Genomic DNA, 23,546 nt, shown 5'->3' with positions numbered 1-23,546 from the left:
CATTCAAAATCCTATTTTCCCTAACCCATAACCCTTAACCTAACCCTAATCTTAGCCCCTAACACTAACCCTGAAACTAAATCTAACCCATAACGAAATTGTCCTTGTTTTATTGTCCTTGTGAGGACTTCTGGTCCCCACAAGAATAGTAAAACCAAACCACACACACATGATACAGGATACTTTTCCTAATGGCCAGATCTGGAGTGTCATAATTTCACCAAAGAGTGTATTCTCATCAAGGTAAAGTACTCCTCAAGAGAATATATGTGATATTAGACAAATGATGGGATGATGGGAGTGTCAGAGTTTAAGACATCAAAGCACAACAATAATACAATATGTATCTTTTGTTTCTTACTCATTTACTCAGACAAAATGATACGTGGCTTTCAAAGATGGACCATTTGTTTTTAATGGCTATATTCCCTATGGCAGACATTATTCTAATGGTTTTAAATGTTTCATGTGTTTCATGGTAATGCACAGTCGTCCGTGTGTTCAATAACATTTTAATGTGGTCCAGGAGGATATAGCATAGAGTTGTCATTGTCTGATTTTACACAAAGCTCCCCACCCTAGTCCAGTGTAGACCAGGGGACAACCCCGTCATCAGTAGTCATACAGAAGAGCACCTCTGCCTCTTGTGGACACGTCTGTGTGGGATGGTGCGGCCAGCTAGAAGAACGGATGCTGTGTCTGTGAGTAGATCCTGTACATGTGTTCATCTGGATGTGTCAATGTGTTGTTGAGTGTGTTGTTGAGTGTGTTGTGTGAGTGTGTTGTTGAGTGTGTTGGTGAGTGTGTTGTTGAGTGTGTTGTGTGAGTGTGTTGTTGAGTGTGTTGTGTGAGTGTGTTGTTGAGTGTGTTGTGTGAGTGTGTTGTTGAGTGTGTTGTGTGAGTGTGTTGTTGAGTGTGTTGGTGAGTGTGTTGTGTGAGTGTGTTGTGTGAGTGTGTTGTTGAATGTGTTGGTGAGTGTGTTGTGTGAGTGTGTTGTGTGAGTGTGTTGTTGAATGTGTTGGTGAGTGTGTTGTGTGAGTGTGTTGTGTGAGTGTGTTGTTGAATGTGTTGGTGAGTGTGTTGTGTGAGTGTGTTGTTGAGTGTGTTGTGTGAGTGTGTTGTTGAGTGTGTTGTTGAATGTGTTGGTGAGTTGTGTGTGTGTGAGTGTGTTGTTGAGTGTGATGTGTGAGTGTGTTGTGTGAGTGTGTTGTGTGAGTGTGTTGTTGAGTGTGTTATGTGAATGTGTTTTTGACTGTGTTGGTGAGTGTCGTTGTGTGAGTGTGTTGAGTGAGTGTGAAGTGTGAGTGTGTTGTGTGAGTGTGTTGAGTGAGTGTGTTGGTGAGTGTGTTGTGTGAGTGTGTTGTGTGAGTATGTTGAGTGAGTGTGATGTGTGAGTGTGTTGTGTGAGTGTGTTGGTGAGTGTGTTGTTGAGTGTGTTGTGTGAGTGTGTTGTTGAGTGTGTTGTTGAGTGTGTTGTTGAGTGTGTTGGTGAATGTGTTGTGTGAGTGTGTTGTGTGAGTGTGTCGTTGAGTGTGTCGTTGAGTGTGTTGTGTGAGTGTGTTGTGTGAGTATGTTGGTGAGTGTGTTGTGTGAGTGTGTTGTGTGAGTGTGTTGGTGAGTGTGTTGGTGAGCGTGTTGTGTGAATGTGTTGGTGAGTGTGTTGTTGAGTGTGTTGGTGAGTGTGTTGTGTGAGTGTGTTGAGTGTGTTGTGTGAGTGTGTTGTTGAGTGTGTTGTTGAGTGTGTTGTGTGAGTGTGTAGTGTGAGTGTGTCGTGTGAGTGTGTTGTGTGAGTGTGTCGTGTGAGTGTGTTGTGTGAGTGTGTTGGTCAGCGTGTTGTGAGTGTGTTGTTGAGTGTGTTGGTGTGTGTGTTGTGTGAGTGTGTTGTTGAGTGTGTTGTTGAGCGTGTTGTTGAGCGTGTTGGTGAGCGTGTTGTGTGAGTGTGTTGTGTGAGTGTGTTGTGTGAGTGTGTTGTTGAGTGTGTTGGTGAGTGTGTTGTGTGAGTGTGTTGTGTGAGTGTGTTGTGTGAGTGTGTTGTTGAGTGTGTTGGTGAGTGTGTTGTGTGAGTGTGTTGGTGAGTGTGTTGTGTGAGTGTGTTGGTGAGTGTGTTGGTGAGTGTGTTGTGTGAGTGTGTTGGTGAGTGTGTTGTTGAGTGTGTTGTTGAGTGTGTTGTGTGAGTGTGTTGGTCAGCATGTTGTGTGTGTGTTGTTGAATGTGTTGTGTGAGTGTGTTGTTGAGTGTGTTGGTGAGTGTGTTGTGTGAGTGTGTTGTTGAGTGTGTTGGTGAGTGTGTTGGTGAGCGTGTTGTGTGAGTGTGTTGTGTGAGTGTGTTGTGTGAGTGTGTTGTGTGAGTGTGTTGTTGAGTGTGTTGTGTGAGTGTGTTGGTCAGCATGTTGTGTGTGTGTTGTTGAATGTGTTGTTGAGTGTGTTGTTGAGTGTGTTGGTGAGTGTGTTGTTGAGTGTGTTGGTGAGTGTGTTGAGTTGTGTGTATTTATATTGTAGTTGATAAAGTAATTTCATCACTGACAATTTATATAGGAATGAAACATGACTGTAAGTCACTTTGGATCAAAGCTGTTAAAGAACATATATATTTATTATGAAAGGGAAACCCTTCCCATGAACGTTCCCATGGTGATCTGACGTCCTCACCAAAACTGGCAATTCCAACTATTGCTTAACTTTGTGCTAGAGTGGATGGTCTAGAAGAGATTCTTGAAGATAAATGTAATAGCTACTGCGTCATGAAAACCTTTGAATCCAAGTGACAGCCAATAGAAAAATGTTACTTGTTGCATCAAGATTGAGGGCGAGAGTTCCTTTGTGTAAGATTTTACTATGCTCGCCTTCTCCCCCAGATATATTGGTGTGGCCCACAGAGTTTTTGCTCCAGAACAAACAGCAAGTCAGAGAGCAGAATGCTCAGTCACTGGCTGGGCAGCAGGCCGAGGCGAGGGTGGACCGCTGTCTCCAGATCAACACCAGACATCCCATAGGGTCCACCGCGTAGGTGTAGGAAATGACATGCTATGCAGTCACTCTGGGAGAGATTTGGTGGGTGCGGGGGAATGATTACTGGAAGGCATGGGTTGTGCCTGTGGCAATAAGAAGGGTGGCTTTGAATGAAGCCATGGGGGGCTGAGGAAACCCATTATGTTAAAGCATAGAGGGAATATCAGCTGACTGGCTCTGTTTGTGCCTATATGTTTTACATGAACAACTGAGCTATTGATATTCACTGGCTTGATTAACAATTAGTAAACGTGAGGGAATCTCACAGGGCAGTATATCAGTCAGGGGCACAGATATAGTCTGACATAGCAATACTGTACAGGGTTAAATGTAATCTCAGCACTGCAGCCTGTGAGTTGTCCAGCCACAGTGCAGATGGTGTCACAAAGAGGGGGATTCCACCTACTGGCGATAGTTAGTATCTGCTGAAGACATGACCACCACCTCACATCACAACAGCTGCAGGTTTCTATTCCTGTCAATCAGTAACTAATCTTGCCCTAGAAACGGTTATGAAATTTACCAACAGTTACATTTCTAAATCCATCCTTCCCCGGCAGGTTCTTTGACCTCTGCAGTGATGACTATCTTTCCATTGTTTCTGGAAGGTTGATGGCTCAGCCAAATTCTGGAAGATGGAACCATACTTTTTTGATTGTTGTTAGCATTGTTTTTTTAATCAGATATTTACAACAAAGACCACAGGTGAGGTATATATATGGATCTTTTCTCTATGTATATATAAAAATAAAAGTGAAAATACCTGAACAGGGTCAATCAAATAATAACAGTTCTCTGATTAATATGCAACATGTTATTAACATTCTGTTGCAGGGTTTTACTGACAGTGTTTCAACTTCAAAGCGGTCGACTTGACAGCAGGAATGCGGATACACAAAAGAAATAAAAAAACACTTCCTTGAGGGTGAACAATAATCACCATAATGTTCTTGGAGACATAATGTGAATCATTACATCTTACAGAATCTGCAGACCATGAAAATCTAGTTATAGTGTACTTCTGAATGAGATTCACACGCCAACTGAATGACCAAACCATGAACACAGTGTGACTTTTAGTCTTTGTCAAAACAGTCAGAGAGTTACACTTTGCAACACCATGCATCAGAACATCTTCACAGTCGGACCATACATACTAAGTAAATATACACGGTTCTATTACAAGGCAAAAGGCTGAGGCAAAACAAGGGTGTTAAATAATAGAAGTGGGGAGAGAATAGACTAGAATAGACTGTCCTAGACTGTCCTGATTCCAATAATTAGCTGGTTGTTAAGCTGAATCAGGTTGGAGTGAAAACCTACAGGAGGGTAGCTCTCCAGGAACAGAGTTGGAGTGGAAACCTACAGGAGGGTAGCTCTCCAGGAACAGAGTTGGAGAGCCTTGGACTAGATGGTAGACCAGCTACAAAATGAAGGAGTAGTGACACCATGGTACAGCTCAGAAACCTGAGGGCGTGAGGATATTTATGTCTCGAGGTTTGAGCTTTTGCGGCCGTGCTGACGATTTACGGCTCTCCGTGGTGGGGATCTCCATCTTGGGAGGGGCCTGTTGGTTAACAGCAGGGTCATGAGCCAGCCGAGTGGCCTGAGCCTTCATCACCTCCATGGGGGTGGGCTTCTGGGCCCCGCGGTACGACTGGAGAGCAAAACCCCCTGGAGAGAATACACAGGACTGGTCTTAGACAGGAGAACAATGACAACATGACTGAAACTCAACCTAGACTATGAACATCTCAAAAGAATAATTTGTTAAAAATGCACAAATTCACCATAAATAAGGATGTCTGATACACAATGAAAATCAAGTGTACCAATTTAGTACACGACCATGTAAAAACAATCTTATTAATGTGTAATTCACATCAAAGAATATTGAGCCAATCTACCAACAGGATTACAGTTTAGAGGAAGCAAAATGAAAACATGTAAAATATCATCCTCCCCAAATCCCATTAATGGTGTGGTCAGTACCTGGGTCGGTAGTGGATTTCTGAACAACCGGACGTGGTCCAAAGATACCCCAGCGTTCGACTGCTCCTCCCCCCTCAGCAGCACCCATGTCCACACTGGTGTTAGAGCTGGTACTGAGGTCTGAGCTGCTGACAGATGCTGTCGAGCTCTGGCTGGACAACCAGCCCCTGCCAGGAACACAGAGAAATACCAGATGGTCAACCACTTTACAGTGGCCGCAGAATAGGCTTCATACTCATGCTCATTTAGATAAGGTGGGTAAGGGCACATGTAAACTCAGCAATAAAAGAAACATCCGCTCACTGTAAACTGCATTTATTTTCAGCAAACTTAACATGTGTAAATATTTGTATGAATATAACAAGATTCAGCAACTGATACAAACTGAACAAGTTCCACAGACATGTGACTAACAGAAATGGAATAATGTGTCCCTGTCAATGCAGCTGGTGGCCACACCAGATACTAAGTACTGCAGTGCATCTCCTCCTCATGGACTGCAACAGATTCGCCAGTTCTTGCTGTGAGACGTTACCCCACTCTTCCACCAAGGCACCTGCAAGTTCCTGGACATTTCTGGGGGAATGGCCTTAGCCCTCACCCTCTGATCCAACAGGTCCCAGACGTGCTCAATGGGATTGAGATCCGGGCTCTTCGCTGGCCATGGCAGAACACTGACATTCCTGTCTTGCAGGAAATCATGCACAGAACGAGCAGTATGGCTGGTGGCATTGTCATGCTGGAGGGTCATTTCAGGATGAGCCTGCAGGAAGGGTACCACATGAGGGAGGAGGATGGCAAGCTCAGTCCGATGATGCTGTAACACACCGCCCCAGACCATGACGGACCCTCCACCTCCAAATCTATCCCGCTCCAGAGTACAGGCCTCGGTGTAACGCTAATTCCTTCGACGATAAATGTGACTCTGACCATCACCCCTGGTGAGACAAAACCGCAACTGTCAGTGAAGAGCACTTTTTGCCAGTCCTGTCTGGTCCAGCGATGGTGGGTTTGTGCCCATAGGCGACGTTGTTGCCAGTGATGTCTGGTGAGGACCTGCCTTACAACAGGCCTACAAGCCCTTAGTCCAGCCTCTCGCAGCCTATTGCGGACAGTCTGAGCACTGATGGAGGGATTGTGCGTTCCTGGTGTAACTCGGGCAGTTGTTGTTGCCATCCTGTACCTGTCCCGCAGGTGTGATGCTCGGATGTACCGATCCTGTGTAGGTGTTGTTAAACGTGGTCTGCCACTGCGAGGATGATCAGCTGTCCGTCCTGTCTCCCTGTAGCGCTGTCGTAGGCATCTCACAGTACGGACATTGCAATTTATTGCCCTGGCAACATCTGCAGTCCTCATGCCTCCTTGCAGCATACCTAAGGCACGTTCACGCAGATGGGCATCTTTCTTTTGGTGTTTTTCCAGAGTCAGTAGAAAGGCCTCTTTAGTGTCCTAAGTTTTTAGTGTCCTAAGTTTTCATAACTGTGACCTTAATTGCCTACCGTCTGTAAGCTGTTAGTGTCTTAATGACCATTCCACAGGTGCATGTTCATTAAGTGTTTATGGTTCATTGAACAAGCATGGGAAACAGTGTTTAAACCCCTTTACAATGAAGATCTGTGAAGTTATTTGGATTTTTACGAATTATCTTTGAAAGACAGGGTCCTGAAAAAGTGAGGTTTTGTTTTTTGCTGAATTTATTTGGTGTCCTGGGTCAAAATACAGCATATTTCCATGAACAAATGGTAACGAGGACATGGTTGCACTTACCTGCGGTTCTGTTTAGGTGAGCTCTGAGGAGTGGTATTAGGGGTGGACTGAGCAGATGATGTTTGCTTGTCCTCATGTCCTCCCTTATGTCCCGCTCCCATATCCACAGTTGGAATGTTCATTTTCTACAGGCAATACATCATGTGATGAATATTATTAACAGTAAAACCTTGTGAATCACTCCTCCTTGACATAGATTGCTAACTAAGATTGAGGGTTCACTAATTTCACTTTGTTTATGCTTTATCAAACCTATCATAAAGGAAAAAACATTTAATAAAAATATGGATGTATATTTCTGTTAATAATTATCTGACTCCAGGAAAATAAAGTCGTGCCTCGGTAAGCAATAAAATAAAGACCCACTTGGAATGACTCAGGCATGCGGTGGTGGTGGCGGGTCTCCTCAGCAGTGAGGCCCTTATGGGGGGTGTACCCAGTGTCTCTCAGCCCAGCCTGCTGCTCAAACCTGTACATGCTGTCCTGGGTTTGCTCTGGAAAAAACAGACAACATACTGTATTAAAGGAGGACGTGTTTCTCCGCTGAGGAGACAGACAGCCTAACGTTATCCAATACGAGCTTGATTACAATCAAAATAAAAGCTAATCAGTGTTCCATTAATGAGCAGCAAGATTGGAATAGGTCATGCTGAGGTTAATACACCAACAATATAGTAACCATCATTCACGATCATGGTAAAGTCTTACTGGTCATCAGAGAGTTGATGATGATGGAGGAGGCTTTGGCCTTCACCACGACAGGCATATTTGGCCTGTGGCCAGGGTCAAAAGTCGCAGCGTGGGTTAGGGTAATTCCAGATTCATCCTCCTTTAAAAACGAGAGAAAAACAACAACAAAAAAACACACCAATGGATCACAAAGGCAGTTAGAGGAGCATTTGCATGAATAGGTACACCTGGGGTCATAGACACAGAGTAAAAAAAACATTAACACCTTCCTAATATTGAACTGCACCCCCCCCACCACCACAGCTTAAATTTGTCAGGCGTGGACTCTACAAGGCGTCGAAAGCGTTCCACAGGGATGCTGTCCCATGTTGACGCCAATGCTTCCCACAGTTGTGTCAAGTCGGCTCCATGTCCTTTTGGTGGTGGACCATTCTTGATACAAACGGGAAACTGTTGAGCGTGAAAAACCCAGCTGCGTTGCTGTTCTTGACACAAACCGGTGTACCTGGCACCTATGACCATACCCTGTTCAAAGGCATTTACTTTTCTGTCTTGCCCATTCACATTTTGTTACATTACAACCTTATTCTAAAATGGACAAAATATTTTTTCCCCCTCATCTACACACAATACCCCATAATGACAAATGTCTAAACACAGTTTGACAATAGGCTGAGAGGTTTAGACATTTTTGAAATGTATTAAAAATAAAACAGAAATACATTTACATAAGTATTCAGACCGTTCTGCCATGAAACTCGAATTTGAGCTCAGGTGCATCCTGTTTCCATTGATCATCCTTGTGATGTTTCTACAACGTGATTTGAGTCCACCTGTGGTAAATTCAATTGATTGGACATGATTTAGAAAAGGCACACAGTTGCCTATATAAGGTCCCACAGTTGACAGTGCATGTCAGAGCAAAAACCAAGCCATGAGGTCGAAGGAATTGTCCATAGAGCTCCGAGAGAGGATTGTGTTGAGGCATAGATCTGGGGAAGGGTACCCAAACATTTCTGCAGCATTGAAGGTCCCCTAGAACACAGTGGCCTCCATCGTTGTTAAATGGAAGACATTTGGAACCACCAACACTCTTACTAGAGCTGGCCGCCTGGACAAACTGATCAATCGGGGGAGAAGGGCCTTGATCAGGGAGTTGACCAAGAACCCGATGGTCACTCTGACAGAACTCTAGAGTTCCTCCAGGGAGATGGGAGAACCTTCCAGAAGGAAAACCATCTCTGCACCACTCCACCAATCAGGCCTTTATGGTAGAGTGGCCAGACGGAAGCCACTCCTCAGTAAAAAGGCACATGACAGCCCGCTTGGAGTTTGCCAAAAGGCACCTAAAGGACTCAGACCATGAGAAACAAGATTCTCTGGTCTGATGAAACCAAGATTGAACTCCTTGGCCTGAATGACAAGCGTCACGTCTGGAGGTTGTTTTTCAGCAGGGACTGGGAGACTAGTCAGGATCGAGGGAAATTGTAGAAAAGTATAGAGATCCTTGATGAAAACCTTCTCCGGAGCGCTCAGGACCTCAGACTGGGGTGAAGGTTCAACTTCCAACAGGACAACAACCCTAAGCACACAACCAAGACAATGCATGAGTGGCTTCGGGACACGTCTCTGAATGTCCTTGAGTGGCTCAGCCAGAGCCCAGACTTGAACACGATCGAACATCTCTGGAGACCTGAAAACAGCTGTGCATTGACGCTCCCCATCCAACCTGACCGAGCTTGAGAGGATCTGCAGAGAAACTCCCCAAATACAGGTTCCAAGCTTTTAGCGTAATACCTAAGAAGACTCGAGGCTGTAATCGCTGCTAAATGTGCTTCAACAAAGTACTGAGTAAAGGGTCTGAATACTTATGTAAATGTTATATCAGTTTTTTTATTTTATACATTTGCAAACATATCTAAAAACCTGTTTTTGTTTTATCATTATTGGGTATTGGGTGTAGATTGAGGGGGGGGGGGAACAATTGAATTCATTTCAGAATAAGGCTGTAACATAACAAAATGTGGAAAAAGTCAAGGGGTCTGAATACTTGCCGAATGCACTGTGTATACAGTAAATATTAACTATAGTAATGCAGCAATACAACAGGATCTGTACATAGCCTAGTAGAATGGCATCACATTGACACATCAGCGTGTCAGAGTATGAGGGCTGATGTAGCATCAGTTTTGCCTTTTAGATCTAATGAATACGTTTACATAGACGGGGGACCTGATTCTAGATCAACACTCCTACCCCGAGACGCTTTATGAATACTGACGGCACAGGAGTTTGGTGGCACCTTAATTGGGGAGAACGGGCTCCCGGTAATGGCTGGAGCGGAATCAGTGGAATGGTAGCAAATACAGCAAACTAATGGTTTCCATGTGTTTGATGCCATTCCATTTGCTCTGTTCTACCCATTATGTGCCATCAACCGCTCAGCAGCCTCCACTGACGGACAGACACAGCACCATCTGAACTGTGAGGCTAGAGAGCAGTGGAAGTGTGGCATCTACCTCAGCCTGATGACGGAACCTCCTGGGTGGGACGACGGGCCTCTTCGCCCACAGGTTGTTGATGTTGATATCAGAGGGAGGCGGGGACATGGGCGCCTCCATGTTGTCATCATAGTTCATGGCACGGCGGGTCATGCCAACAGGTAGGGACATGCCTCCCAGGAGCCCCTCTGAGGTCCCAGACTCCAGGGCTGAGGGGGGAATGTTGAAGCATTAAAACTCTAAAAATCACTCAAAATGGTCTCAAAATACATGAAATTATGAGCTATATGTGTTGAAAGCATATGTTTACATATAACCATTTAAAAACAAGTACACAACACTGTAATGCCCACTCTCACTGCCCCCCAGCCCTACCTGGTATATCTCCTGACCTGGACATTGTTTCAGAAGGCCGACTCTTATGGCTGACAATGAGGTAGTGTTCAGATGAATCCAAGCTGACAAAAGACTGGACTGGACCTTCAGGGGAGGAAGAGAATATCAAATTTCAACAACCCCGAAAAACCTTTTTTAAATCACTATTTTATTTGTAATTAAATGTACAGTGTACATGCTCATTTCAAAGAAACAATATCAGATAATCATGGGAAAACTTCCAGGTGCATGCTGGAGTCAGTGGCCAATGACAGTAAGCAACCTTAGTCAAAACAACGGTAACAGCTTGTTTATTGACAGCCTTAGTCAAAACAAGGGTAACAGCTTGTTTATTGACAGCCTTAGTCAAAACAAGGGTAACAGCTTGTTTATTGACAGCCTTAGTCAAAACAACGGTAACAGCTTGTTTATTGACAGCCTTAGTCAAAACAAGGGTAACAGCTTGTTTATTGACAGCCTTAGTCAAAACAAGGGTAACAGCTTGTTTATTGACAGCCTTAGTCAAAACAAGGGTAACAGCTTGTTTATTGACAGCCTTAGTCAAAACAAGGGTAACAGCTTGTTTATTGACAGCATTGCGCTGCTGGGGTGAGTCAATGTTTCTCTCCTTGGCAGCTGATATGGTGTTGTGTTCTGTTTTAGTGTTCTATTCTCCCGTGCTATTTGAGAAAGCAGACTGGACAAATGTGCCAGGGAGGTCGAAGTCTTCACTACAGAACACGACCTGAAATGTAGGCTAGTTCAATGCTATAGAGCTGAGATGGGCAACTGGTGATCCGACCTCCTTTATGCCCACTGATCAATCCCCCCCATTGCAAAATGTGTAGAATTGCAGGATATTAGCTGTAAAATGTCACATTTTTCTCTCTGCCCAATGGCAAAATTAATAGAATTGCATGAAACTTATGAAATTGCAAAATCTTCTCACCACCAGATGGCAAAATGTGTAGAATTGCAGCAAACTTGCTTTAGATCTGCAATCTTTTCTCTACAACCCATGGCAAAAATGTGTAGAATTGCAGGTCTGTTAAAATATTTTGCTCGCAATTTGGGGGGGGGGGGGGGCAACTAAATTTTGCTTAGGGCCCCGGGCCCTAAAACGGTGGTGTGTGTATGGATGTGCGTACTGATTTTTTGTGACCCCCCCACCATCCCTGATATAGAGGCCCATGCTAACCATGTGTGTAGTGCTGAATGGAATTAATGACCACTACAATAGGCTGGGTTAATCTGGCTCACTCTCAGACAATAAGGCCTGCTGATAAAGCATTGTGGGACAGGAGGAGGAGTACAGACCTGGAACGCTGGAAAGGAACAAAACACAGCAATAAGAAGAGGACATGTCAGACAGGTGGTCTGTGGCTGGGGCCATGTTCAGAACAACAGCTCTAAACTAGAGCAGATAATGGCTCGTCAGAACAGCACAGTATACGCTATATAGTTATGCGTGACTGGTAGTCGAGCAGTTAGAGAGTTGGGACAGTAACTGAAAAGCTGCTTGTTCGAATCTCCGAGCAGTCAAGGTTCTGCCCTTGAGCAAGGCATTTAATCCCCACAACAATTGCTCCCTGGGCGTCGATTAATGCAGCCTCTCTGGTTTAGAGGGGTTGGGTTAAATGCGGAAGACACATTTCGGTTGAAAGCATTCAGTTGTGCAAATGACTACGTTTCCCCTTATAAACACTAGTTAATATCCGTGAATATGGCACACAATTACATTTATCGGATAATCTAATCATTTCTTATCGATTTTACGTTACGTGTCAGACGGTGATAATTGACACATCGAGTGGAATAGAATAGCGGTTCTGAGAGGACCAAAACTGTTTGTTGGTCAAATAAAATCTAATGCCTAACTACAACAATAAACTTTCAATTGCATTATACGAAGCAGATGACCAGCCATAGCAAGCTAGTGAGTAATTGAGAATTCTCAGCTTGCTAGCGAGCGATCATGATGCTTGGGTTACCGCAACAATGGTGACGATAGAATGAAAAACACGATCTAACACGTACAATTTAGTTGAAACTTACCAGATAAAAAGCCCCACGCCGCTTACAACAGACACGTTAAAGATGAAAACAGTCGTAACCTTACAATGTCAATGGGAAAGGTTACAGAACACCAAAGACACATCTCAGCCATGATATCCAGTTCCCTATCTGAAGAATAAAGGAAATTCCGGACAGTGATGGTACGTGGTTTTGTGTAGTCTCGCGACAAATGCAATACCATTTTATTTAATTTGATTTGATTGTTATGTCCTGACTCCTGTCACTGGGGGCACTGTGTGACTTGTTTGCACAAATCTACTATTGGGCTGATACCGTTGATATTCAGATAGCAATGTCCATAACAAGGCTTGCACATACGAGGTCTTGAAACTACGTTTTATATACATTGTAATCTAATTATTTTATTTTTATATATAAATAACGTCCCTGTTTAATTCTAGGATTTTCTAATCTGTTATTTACCATGCTATAAATCTCACCGAGGTAGATAGTTTCAAGTTCGATATTCGACGGATATTCGCGCTTTCAAACCTCAATAGCTTTCAAACCACTTGAGCCACAGACTCCAAATAAGTGTCATGATGTTGGAAAAATTGCGCACAACATTGCACGGGTCTTATTTTCACGATTTAGACATTAATTTGCTTTCCAAAGCTAATAAACATGTGGAAATGTGAACAGCGTTCTGTATTCCTAGTTGAATTAGTTAGGGAGCGTGAACAAAGTACAAACTTTTTTATATTCAAATTTCAATGGCTCCTTGGTCATGTGACATACTTACTTCAAACAAGGTTCAGAATGTCCACTGACTACTCTTCTATATCGCACACCCTTTAGTTTGTCAATTCTCATCTCACAATATCTATATATTTTTTTTCAAAATGTAGAATTTCAATAGCTCCTTGGTCATGTGATCTGGTGACTTCAAACAAGGTTCAGAATGTCCACTCAGTGGGCCTACACATTGCACACCCTTTAGTTTGTCCATTTTTATCTCACATGGTTTTACATGAATTTTCAAAATGTAGAATTTCAATAGCTCCTTGGTCATGTGACCTAATGACTTCAAACAAGGCCCAGTATGTCCACTGACTACCCTTCTATATTGCACACCCTTTAGTTTGTCCATTTTTATCTCACATGGGTTTCCATTCATTTAAAAAAAATGTAGAATTTCAATAGCTCCTTGGTCATGTGACCTGGTGACTTCAAACAAGGTTCAGAAAGTCCACTGACTATACCTTCATATTGCACACTCTGATGTTTGTCTACATTCATCTCATGCTATTAGATTTAAATCTGTAAGCTTTGCAGAACTTCATTTTACATGGGTGTTTAAAAAAAAACTTTTAAGTCAACAAATGTTCCATCCTCACAATAACTATCTTTCACATGGACACTGAAAAGATCCACAAATGGCTGTATGTGGTATGGATGAAGGACAGGAGAGGTGATGGAACAGAGGTGCTTAAAGGAAGGCGCACATGTCGGCCTCATGAAAAACAGTGTTTCATATGCTCTTTTTAATCACAGTAATAGGCAGTGATTTGTCAGTCACAGTGAGCTTGATAACGTGAAATAATCCTTTTTATAGCATAACCTTCATATACTGTACATTAAGACAAATCCTTCTACGTTGAGAATCAGAACGCAGTTTACATAACCTGATAATGACTTGATATTTGAGTGCATTCACAACAAGCCACCTGCAGACAACTTACAAAATGCAATATTGCATTTGAGGGTTTGTTTTTCTGATGAAAATAGTTATTTGATGCATGGCCTACTATTTCTAACTGGGAAAATAAGTTCCTATGTCTTTTGTGAGTAAAATCCTTTTTCCAAAATTGATTTAGGTACATTTTTGTGAAGAGGTATGAGGGTTGTGATATGGGTCATTTAATAGTAAAATCATTTAAGGGATCAATACTTTTCTATATTGCTTCACCAGTATCTGCATGAACCATCAGGCCACGTGTTTTTGGTTGACCCTGCTGGACAAAAAGAGAAGGAGGAATCGGAACACGCTGCATTCAAATTCAGGTCTTAGTTATTCCATTGTACTGGATCTAATACATATTAGCATTTTACATACATTCATAAGTGTAATATTTTTTTATGACATACTGTGAAAAACTCTCTTGGCTGCTGGCTCTGTCACTTTTAGACATGTGCAGAGCAGACTGAAATAGGAAGGGTAGCTCTTGACTTGAACCACAGGGGTTCTCTGTAAAGAGAGAGTAATCCAAAAGGCACAGACACACCCCTTGACTTTCAATTGGCACCGTTGACCTGTATGTATTCTCTCCTGATTGGCTCTGTGGTGCACAGTCTGGCAGTCTGACTAAAGTGCCAGAGGTATGAGGAGAGACATCCTCCTTTGTAATTATGGGAACAAATATTTCCTAACACTTTGGATCCTATTCTTGGACAGTTTGAAGACACAATGCATCAATGCAACAAACAAAAAAAATATGACTAATTACTGTCCATGAGTAACCTCAACCTTGTGGGTCTATGGGTGTTTGGGCCAATAAAGTGCCAACTCAATTCTACCACTGACTAGTCTCTCATGCCCCTATGAACGGGGACACAGGGCAATAGTTTTTAACTAAACCAGCCCTTTTTTACTGGAGTACACTAACCCCTATTTGGGGCTCTTTTCTTGATACATAGTAGCAGTTTACCAGATAACAAGTCAAGAAGAACAAAAAGTAGATTGTTGTAAGGGTGTATTACATCCTGTGCTGGCCCCATTGTCATATCCATTCTGGATTCTGAGTGGTAAAATCATAGCTGAAAAATGCCTTTATGTATGTGTATACATTTTCCACCACGACAGAACTGCAAAGGGGGTGGAGTTGCAATCTACTGCAGAGATAGCCTGCAGAGTTCTGTCATACTATCCAGGTCTGTGCCCAAACAGTTCGAGCTTCTACTTTTAATTATCCACCTTTCCAGAAATAAGTCCCTCACTGTTGCCACTTGTTACAGACCCCCCTCAGCCCCCAGCTGCGCCCTGGACACCATATGTGAATTAATTTCCCCCCCATTTATCTTCAGAGTTTGTAATGTTAGGTGACCTAAACTGGGACATGCTTAACACCTCGGCCATCCTACAATCAGGCCAAGTGTTTTTGGTTGACCCTGCTGGACAGAAAGGTTCACCAACTACTTCTCTGGTTCACCAACTACTTCTCTGATAGAGTTCAGTGTGTCAAATCGGAGGGCCTGTTGTCCGGGCCTCTGGCAGTCTCTATGGGGGTGCCACAGGGTTCAATTCTTGGGTCGACTCTCTGTATACATCAATGATGTCGTTCTTGCTGCTGGTGAGTCTCTGATCCACCTCTACTCAGACGACACCATTCTGTATACTTCTGGCCCTTCTCCAGACGAGCTTCAATGCCATACGACTTTCCTTCCGTGGCCTCCAACTGCTCTTAAATACAAGTAAAACTAAATGCATGCTATTCAACCAATCGCTGCCTGCACCTGCCCGCCCGCCCAGCATCACTACTCTGGACGGTTCTGACTTAGAATACAGTGGGGCAAAAAAGTATTTAGTCAGCCACCAATTGTGCAAGTTCTCCCACTTAAAAAGATGAGAGAAGCCTGTAATTTTCATCATAGGTACACTTCAACTATGACAGACAAAATGAGAAAAAAAAATCCAGAAAATCACATTGTAGGATTTTTAATAAATTTATTTGCAAATGATGGTGGAAAATAAGTATTTGGTCACCTACAAACAAGCAAGATTTCTGGCTCTCACAGACCTGTAACTTCTTCTTTAAGAGGCTCCTTTGTCCTCCACTCGTTACCTGTATTAATGGCACCTGTTTGAACTTGTTATCAGTATAAAAGACACCTGTCCACAACCTCAAACAGTCACACTCCAAACTCCACTATGGCCAAGACCAAAGAGCTGTCAAAGGACACCAGAAACAAAATTGTAGACCTGCACCAGGCTGGGATGACTGAATCTGCAATAGGTAAGCAGCTTGGTTTGAAGAAATCAACTGTGGGAGCAATTATTAGGAAATGGAAGACATACAAGACCACTGATAATCTCCCTCGTTCTGGGGCTCCACGCAAGATCTCACCCCGTGGGGTCAAAATGATCACAAGAACAGTGAACAAAAATCCCAGAACCACACGGGGGGACCTAGTGAATGACCTGCAGAGAGCTGGGACCAAAGTAACAAAGCCTACCATCAGTAACACACTACGCCGCCAGGGACTCAAATCCTGCAGTGCCAGACGTGTCCCCCTGCTTAAGCCAGTACATGTCCAGGCCCGTCTGAAGTTTGCTAGAGAGCATTTGGATGATCCAGAAAAAGATTGGGAGAATGTCATATGGTCAGATGAAACCAAAATATAACTTTTTGGTACTCGTCGTGTTTGGAGGACAAAGAATGCTGAGTTGCATCCAAAGAACACCATACCTACTGTGAAGCATGGGGGTGGAAACATCATGCTTTGGGGCTGTTTTTCTGCCAAGGGACCAGGTCGACTGATCCGTGTAAAGGAAAGAATGAATGGGGCCATGTATCGTGAGATTTTGAGTGAAAACCTTCTTCCATCAGCAAGGGCATTGAAGATGAAACGTGGCTGGGTCTTTCAGCATGACAATGATCCCAAACACACCGCCCGGGCAACGAAGGAGTGGCTTCGTAAGAAGCATTTCAAGGTCCTGGAGTGGCCTAGCCAGTCTCCAGATCTCAACCCCATAGAAAATCTTTGGAGGGAGTTGAAAGTCCGTGTTGCCCAGCAACAGCCCCAAAACATCACTGCTCTAGAGGAGATCTGCATGGAGGAATGGGCCAAAATACCAGCAACAGTGTGTGAAAAGCTTGTGAAGACTTACAGAAAACGTTTGACCTCTGTCATTGCCAACAAAGGGTATATAACAAAGTATTGAGATAAACTTTTGTTATTGACCAAATACTTATTTTCCACCATAATTTGCAAATAAATTCATAAAAAATCCTACAATGTGATTTTCTGGATTTTTTTTCTCATTTTGTCTGTCATAGTTGAAGTGTACCTATGATGAAAATTACAGGCCTCTCTCATCTTTTTAAGTGGGAGAACTTGCACAATTGGTGGCTGACTAAATACTTTTTTGCCCCACTGTATGTGGACAACTACAAATACCTAGGTGTCTGGTTAGACTGTAAACTCTCCTTCCAGACTCACATCAAACATCTCCAATCCAAAGTTAAATTTAAATCTAGAATTGGCTTCCTATTTCGCAACAAAGCATCCTTTGTTGCATCCAAGCATCCAACAAAGCACCCTCCCTACAATCAAACATGGTGGAGGTTCGATAATGCTGTGGGGTTGCTTTGCTGCCTCTTGTACTGGGGGCCTTAAAGGTGTGCAAGACATTATGAAATCAGCAGATTATCAAGGTGTTTTGGAGACCAACATATGGGTCTGTGTTGAAGTTTGTGTGTCTTCCAGCAGGACAACAACCAGCGATGAGTCCAGATCTGAATCATAAACCTATGGCAAGATCTGAAAACAGCAGTTAGTGGAAGACCCCACTCAACACTGAAGAAATGTAACAGTTTGCAGCTGAAGAGTGGGCCAAATTGGCAGTAGAAAGGTGCAGCAAGTTAATCTTCGCCAAAGACTGTTTAATCAAGTATTAGCTCCTTGGTGCCAATCATTTTGTCCTTGCCATTTGTTTTCATGTTCTTAATTAACATTGTAAACTTAAGGTTTCCCCCCCAAAGCATTTTTTTGCAATGTCTACAATTCAATAACAACGTGTGGAGCCCAAAAGTTTTTTTTTCAATTTCAATTTATTTAAAGAAAAGATTGAGAATTATTTAAGAGAAGTGCAAAGGTCTATGTTTTGGAGCATATTGACTGACAATCACAGGCAGGGTGAAACACATAATTTATTAGATTACTGGTCAACAATGGAAAGAGGTACAAAAGCCATACTATACATGATCAAATAATGTTTTTTAACCAGGCAAGTCAGTTACAAACAAATTCTTATTTACAATGACAGCCTACCACCCCTGGCCAAACCATCCCCTAACCCGAACATTGCTGGGCCAATTGTGCGCCGTCCTATGGGACTCCTGATCACGGGCCGGTTGTGACATAACCTGGAAACAAACCGGGGTCTGTAGTGACACCTCTAGCACTGCAATACAGTGCCTTAGACCGCTGCGCCACTCGGGAGCATGACTGCACTCTCAACCATTTACAAGTCAATGATAATATTGTCTTTCAATTGATATATTTTGAGGACCATTAGAACACACAATCAAAAAGTCAAATACAACAATCTCACATGCTGTTTCACTCAGTGGGAATTACATGATATGATTGAACATATCTGTACTATTTCATCATGGCTTTATTAAGTGGAAGATTGAAATAGACTGATCAGTTTTGCACACACCTACTTTGTCATTGCATAACTCATATATCATACAGGTGAGAGGAAATCACAAGAAACATTTTCAGAACCACTGGGAATAATCTGAGTTTAAATATAATACAGGGAGCCTGAACTAGCTATAGGATCACATTTTCTTCAGCTCTGATTCTAACACTGTACCATTTCACTTGTTATGAAACTCTAGAAGTAGAATGGTTTTCCTGTTTTAGCTGCCAACGGGATTTGACCAGAGTTATCATTAGCAAAGAACGGAGTGCGATAGTTATGGAATCACTCACTCGCTACACCGGAAAGATTAGGATCCGTCATGTTTTTTCATTGTTGGTCTTTGTACATAATCCTCTTAGAAAATTTAAGCATATTTTCCACATATCTTTATTCACCCAAATACTAGTCTTCCAAAATCCTGTCTCGTTCAACTACTGTAAGAAGCCTGGATTCCAGAGGCTACCCTAACGCTGATGTCTTCCATAGGCATGATCAACTTTACACCGACTGTGATATTTTGTGAGGCATACGCTAGTTTACAATATGTCTTAAACTACAAACTGTAAAAAAAAAAAAGGTCAGGTATGAAAACTCATTGAGGAGAAGATGTTGCAATATGGGCCTGCATTGTCCAAACATACCAATCAAGTGGGACGTATAGTACATCAAGGATCAATTATGTACAATACTCAGCAGGGCTTTACAGGGTTGTACCTGAGCTACGTGTCTACATCTCTGCTATGGCAGGAAGCATGCACACCCTGACTCTGGCTTCTCTCCAGGCCGAGCGACAGTCAGCGATCCAGTGCGATACCATTGTGTGTTTGTCCATGTAGCGAGTGCACTTCCCCCTCACACCAGCAGGGGACCTGTCTGAGTCGTTCTGGAACCTCCAGGAGAGTGAGCTGGAGGCATCAGGTTTCTGCTGGTCTGATGAAGATGTCTGTGGTGGAGCAGGGTCAGGGTTTGGCTTCTCTTGGTCAGAGGGGTCCATCAGGCAGAGCTCAGGGCAGCTGCCTTTGTGCTGTGTCAGAAGCGTGGAACACATGCGTGGGAAACTGTCGGCGCGTAGTGGGGGTTGTGATCGACGCTGGGTCACACTCTCTCTCCCCTCACCCTTACAGCCCTGTGAGTCAGGGGCGCGACAGGCAGCTAAGAGGAGTGCCTCCCCATGACCGTAGATGAACTCTAGGGGGTCCGAGACACTGGGGAGAACCCTACTGGAGGTCTGACCTGAGCTGACATTCACCACTCTCTCTGGGCCACTACACTCACTCTGACTCTCCTCCTGCTCTAACTGTGTGTGGTGGCTGACATTGGAAATCAGAGGCTGACAGAGTGGCACAGGGTCCCTCAGTCTGTGCAGCCTCAGGCAGGGCCTCAGAGAGGCCATCGAGCCCACAGTGAGGATGTCACAGTCAGGTTGGGCCAGGGGGAAGGTTGGGCGGGCGAGCTGACAGATGGACAGGAAGTAGTCCTGGGTAGACAGAGAGGAGTGGACCTGGCCATGGGGAGGGAGGTGGAGGCTGTTGGCCTGGTTCATGTCCTGGACCAGCTCCTCATATCCCTCCCTGATGGTGGGTAGGCCCCTCTTAGCCAGGAATCTGGAGCGGGGACGCATGCCTGGGAACAGGAGGGAGAGAGAGGCTGGTCAGGTCAGTCTCTGGGAAGAGCCTCGGAATGATTGAGATATTTTGTTTTTGTAAAGCTTGGATTTGGTCAAATGTAAACAATGCCATGATAATTATGGCATGAATGATCAATTATCATCTAGTTAATTGAATAGAGGCAAAATGAAAATACAGGCAAAGTGTAACATGCGTTTTGAAAGTGCGTATGTGCAATCGTTTACAGGAAGATGTGCTGAGCCTGTCTCCATGGTAACCTCTCCCTCACCACATCTCAGGGTGTGCTCATATTACAATGCAATAGGAGAGCAAAGTGGGCACACGCATACGCACACATAATCCACCCACCTAACAACAAAAATATATTCCCACACACAAATAAATATGTAAGAACAAAAAAACTTTGGGTGGGCTTACACTACCACCTTTCCTTTTCTTGAGGGCAACATGACACAGCTCTCCATTTTAGGACCCATTATGCCCCTCCCTCCCTATCCTCCTAATGTTGTCTCAGGAACAACTCATTATGTCTCAGGAACAGTGGTCAAGAACACAGACTGGAAAATGAACAGCCAGCCATTGTTACTAACCTACATTAGGCAGGGGACTAAGTGCATAACAAACCAAATCCCTATTACATAACCTCCTCTCCAATGACGTACATCTGCTTTACACATCCCACATACTTGAATTAATTACATTTTAAACATCTGTATCTATATAACAAAAATCCATAGAGCATCAGTGTGTCTATTTTAACAGAAAATGCCAGTGTAGTTATTGCTTGGCCATGCATGCTCTGATATAACCATTTAATTTCCTCAGGGCACGTACCATCGATGTGTATAGCTATCAGTCCAGGGGTCTGGCTTTGCCTGTTCTATGTAGAATATAGCAGAGCTTCTTACCTGTGTCTTATCTGTCTTTCAGGTGGTGTCGTTTGCTCGTCTCCGTTGCCTGCTCTCACCCCTCTCTCCGCCTCTAGCCAAGCTGCCTCCAACCAACTGGTGATCTCCAACCAAGCTGCCTCTAGCCAAGCTGCCTCCAACCAACTGGTGATCTCCAACCACGCTGCCTCTAGTCAAGCTGCCTCCAACCAACTGGTGATCTCCAACCACGCTGCCTCTAGTCAAGCTGCCTCCAACCAACTGGTGATCTCCAACCACGCTGCCTCTAGTCAAGCTGCCTCCAACCAAATGGTGATCTCCAACGAAGCTGCCTCTAGCCAAGCTGCCTCCAACCAACTGGTGATCTCCAACCAAGCTGCCTCTAGTCAAGCTGCCTCCAACCAACTGGTGATCTCCAACCAAAATGCCTCTAGCCAAGCTGCCTCCAACCAACTGGTGATCTCCAACCAAGCTACCTCTAGTCAAGCTGCCTCCAACCAACTGGTGATCTCCAACCAAGCTGCCTCTAGCCAAGCTGCCTCCAACCAACTGGTGATCTCCAATCTCTCTCCCAGCTACAGCTACAGCACGAAAATAATGACTTGTCCCCACCCCCTTTTCTCTCTCGCTTCCCTGCTTTCCCTCTCCTCCCTTAGCCGGCTAAAAATAGCACCTCCATCCCATTCTGTGGCTGAGCATAATCATGTGGAAAATTGATTTTATGGATGTACAGAGTGTAGGAGAAACAAGGAGTGGGGGGAGAGGAATAGAGAGAAGAAGAGGAGGAGGTTAGGCAAGGGAGGAAGAGGAGGAAAGAGGCTGTATTTAGAGAGGAAGAGAGATATCTTGAGGAGGAGAGAATGAGAGGAGGCTGAGGAGGAGACATATCGTGAGGAGGAGAGATATCATGAGGAGGAGAGATATCGTGAGGAGAAGAGATATTGTTAGGAGGAGAGGAGGAGAGATATCATAAGGAGGAGAGGAGAGATATTGTGAGGAGGAGAGGTTAATGGGCCCTTGGATTCAACACAGGGCAGAGATGCAATATGGCTCATCCCTATTCTACTGTTCCTCTACTCCATCTAGGAACAACATTACAGTCATTTAGCAGATGCTCTGATCCAGAGCAACTTCATACATTTTCATACGGGTCCCCCATGGGTATCAAACCCATAACCCTGGCTTTGAAAGCACCATGCTCTACCAACTGAGCCACAGTTGTGAAATGTTATTATTCCACATAACTGTTTACATTAAGTCAAATCAGAAGAACACCTCCCTTAGCACGCATAGTTGCCATAGTTTCCTTATGATAAAGATGCCATAACAGAACCATTATTGAACATCTACTGAGCATTTACTGAACATCTACTGAACATCTATTGAACAGTTACCGAACCATCTACCGAACATGTACTGAACCATCTGCTCAACCATCTACTGACCATCTACTGAACATCTACTGAACATCTATTGAACAGTTACCGAACCATCAACCGAACATGTACTGAACCATCTGCTCAACCATCTACTGAACAGTTACCGAACCATCTACTGAACCATCTACTGAACCATCTACTGAACATCTACTGAACATCTACTGACCATCTATTGAACATCTACTGAACATCTACTAAAACATCTACGTGGGACTATCCAAGTAAAGGTTTACCAAACATCCCTCAAAGGGAATGTAACAGGCAAAATAAATATAGCAGTGAGACTCAGTGAAACATGAATACAAGTATTTTAGACTTGTAGACAGACAGCATAGGGCTGAATATTAAGATTAAAATAACACCTGCTGGATGTCATTAGACTTCCGGCGCCGACCGAGATGGCCGCCTCGCTTCGCGTTCCTTGTAAAATATGCAGTATTTTGTTTTTTTATGTGTTATTTCTTACATCGGTACCCCAGGTAATCTTAGGTTTCATTACATACAGTCGGGAGGAACTACTGAACATACGATTAACGTCAACTCACCATCGTTCCTACCAGGAATATGACTTTCCCGAAACGGATCCAGTGTTTTGCCTTCCACCCAATACAATGGATCTGATCCCAGCCGGCGACCCTATGCGACGCCGTAAAAGGGGCAAACGTAGCGGTCTCCTGGTCAGGCTTCGGAGACGGGCACATCGCGCTCCACTCCCTAGCATACTACTCGCCAATGTCCAGTCTCTTGACAATAAGGTTGATGAAATCCGAGCACGGGTAACATTCCAGAGAGACATCAGGGATTGCAACG

The 23,546-nt window shown here is 43.8% G+C and overlaps 2 protein-coding genes across 2 annotated transcripts; both read right to left on the bottom strand.

The window, feature by feature from the left end:
• Positions 1 to 3,655: 3,655 nt before the first annotated feature.
• On the bottom strand, positions 3,656 to 12,542 carry LOC139552740 (putative monooxygenase p33MONOX). Its single transcript, XM_071364767.1, has 8 exons — positions 12,389 to 12,542; positions 10,334 to 10,438; positions 9,977 to 10,167; positions 7,476 to 7,596; positions 7,134 to 7,261; positions 6,768 to 6,892; positions 5,001 to 5,167; positions 3,656 to 4,682 (listed from the first exon to the last, which is right to left on the bottom strand). The coding sequence occupies exons 2-8, from the start codon at positions 10,356 to 10,358 to the stop codon at positions 4,468 to 4,470; spliced, it is 972 nt and encodes a 323-aa protein (XP_071220868.1). The 5' UTR covers positions 10,359 to 10,438; positions 12,389 to 12,542; the 3' UTR covers positions 3,656 to 4,467.
• A 5,719-nt stretch (positions 12,543 to 18,261) lies between these two features.
• Positions 18,262 to 21,918, bottom strand: LOC139552739 (uncharacterized). The gene is made up of 2 exons (XM_071364766.1): positions 21,319 to 21,918; positions 18,262 to 20,405 (listed from the first exon to the last, which is right to left on the bottom strand). Exon 2 carries the CDS (start codon positions 20,401 to 20,403, stop codon positions 19,510 to 19,512), a length of 894 nt encoding a protein of 297 aa, XP_071220867.1. The 5' UTR covers positions 20,404 to 20,405; positions 21,319 to 21,918; the 3' UTR covers positions 18,262 to 19,509.
• Positions 21,919 to 23,546: the final 1,628 nt, after the last annotated feature.

This window comes from Salvelinus alpinus, chromosome 24 (genome assembly GCF_045679555.1).
Source record: "Salvelinus alpinus chromosome 24, SLU_Salpinus.1, whole genome shotgun sequence".
In the NCBI taxonomy this organism is placed as follows: Eukaryota; Metazoa; Chordata; class Actinopteri; order Salmoniformes; family Salmonidae; genus Salvelinus; species Salvelinus alpinus.
Note: the sequence above shows the minus strand (reverse complement) of the source record. Positions and strands in the feature narration are given on the sequence as shown.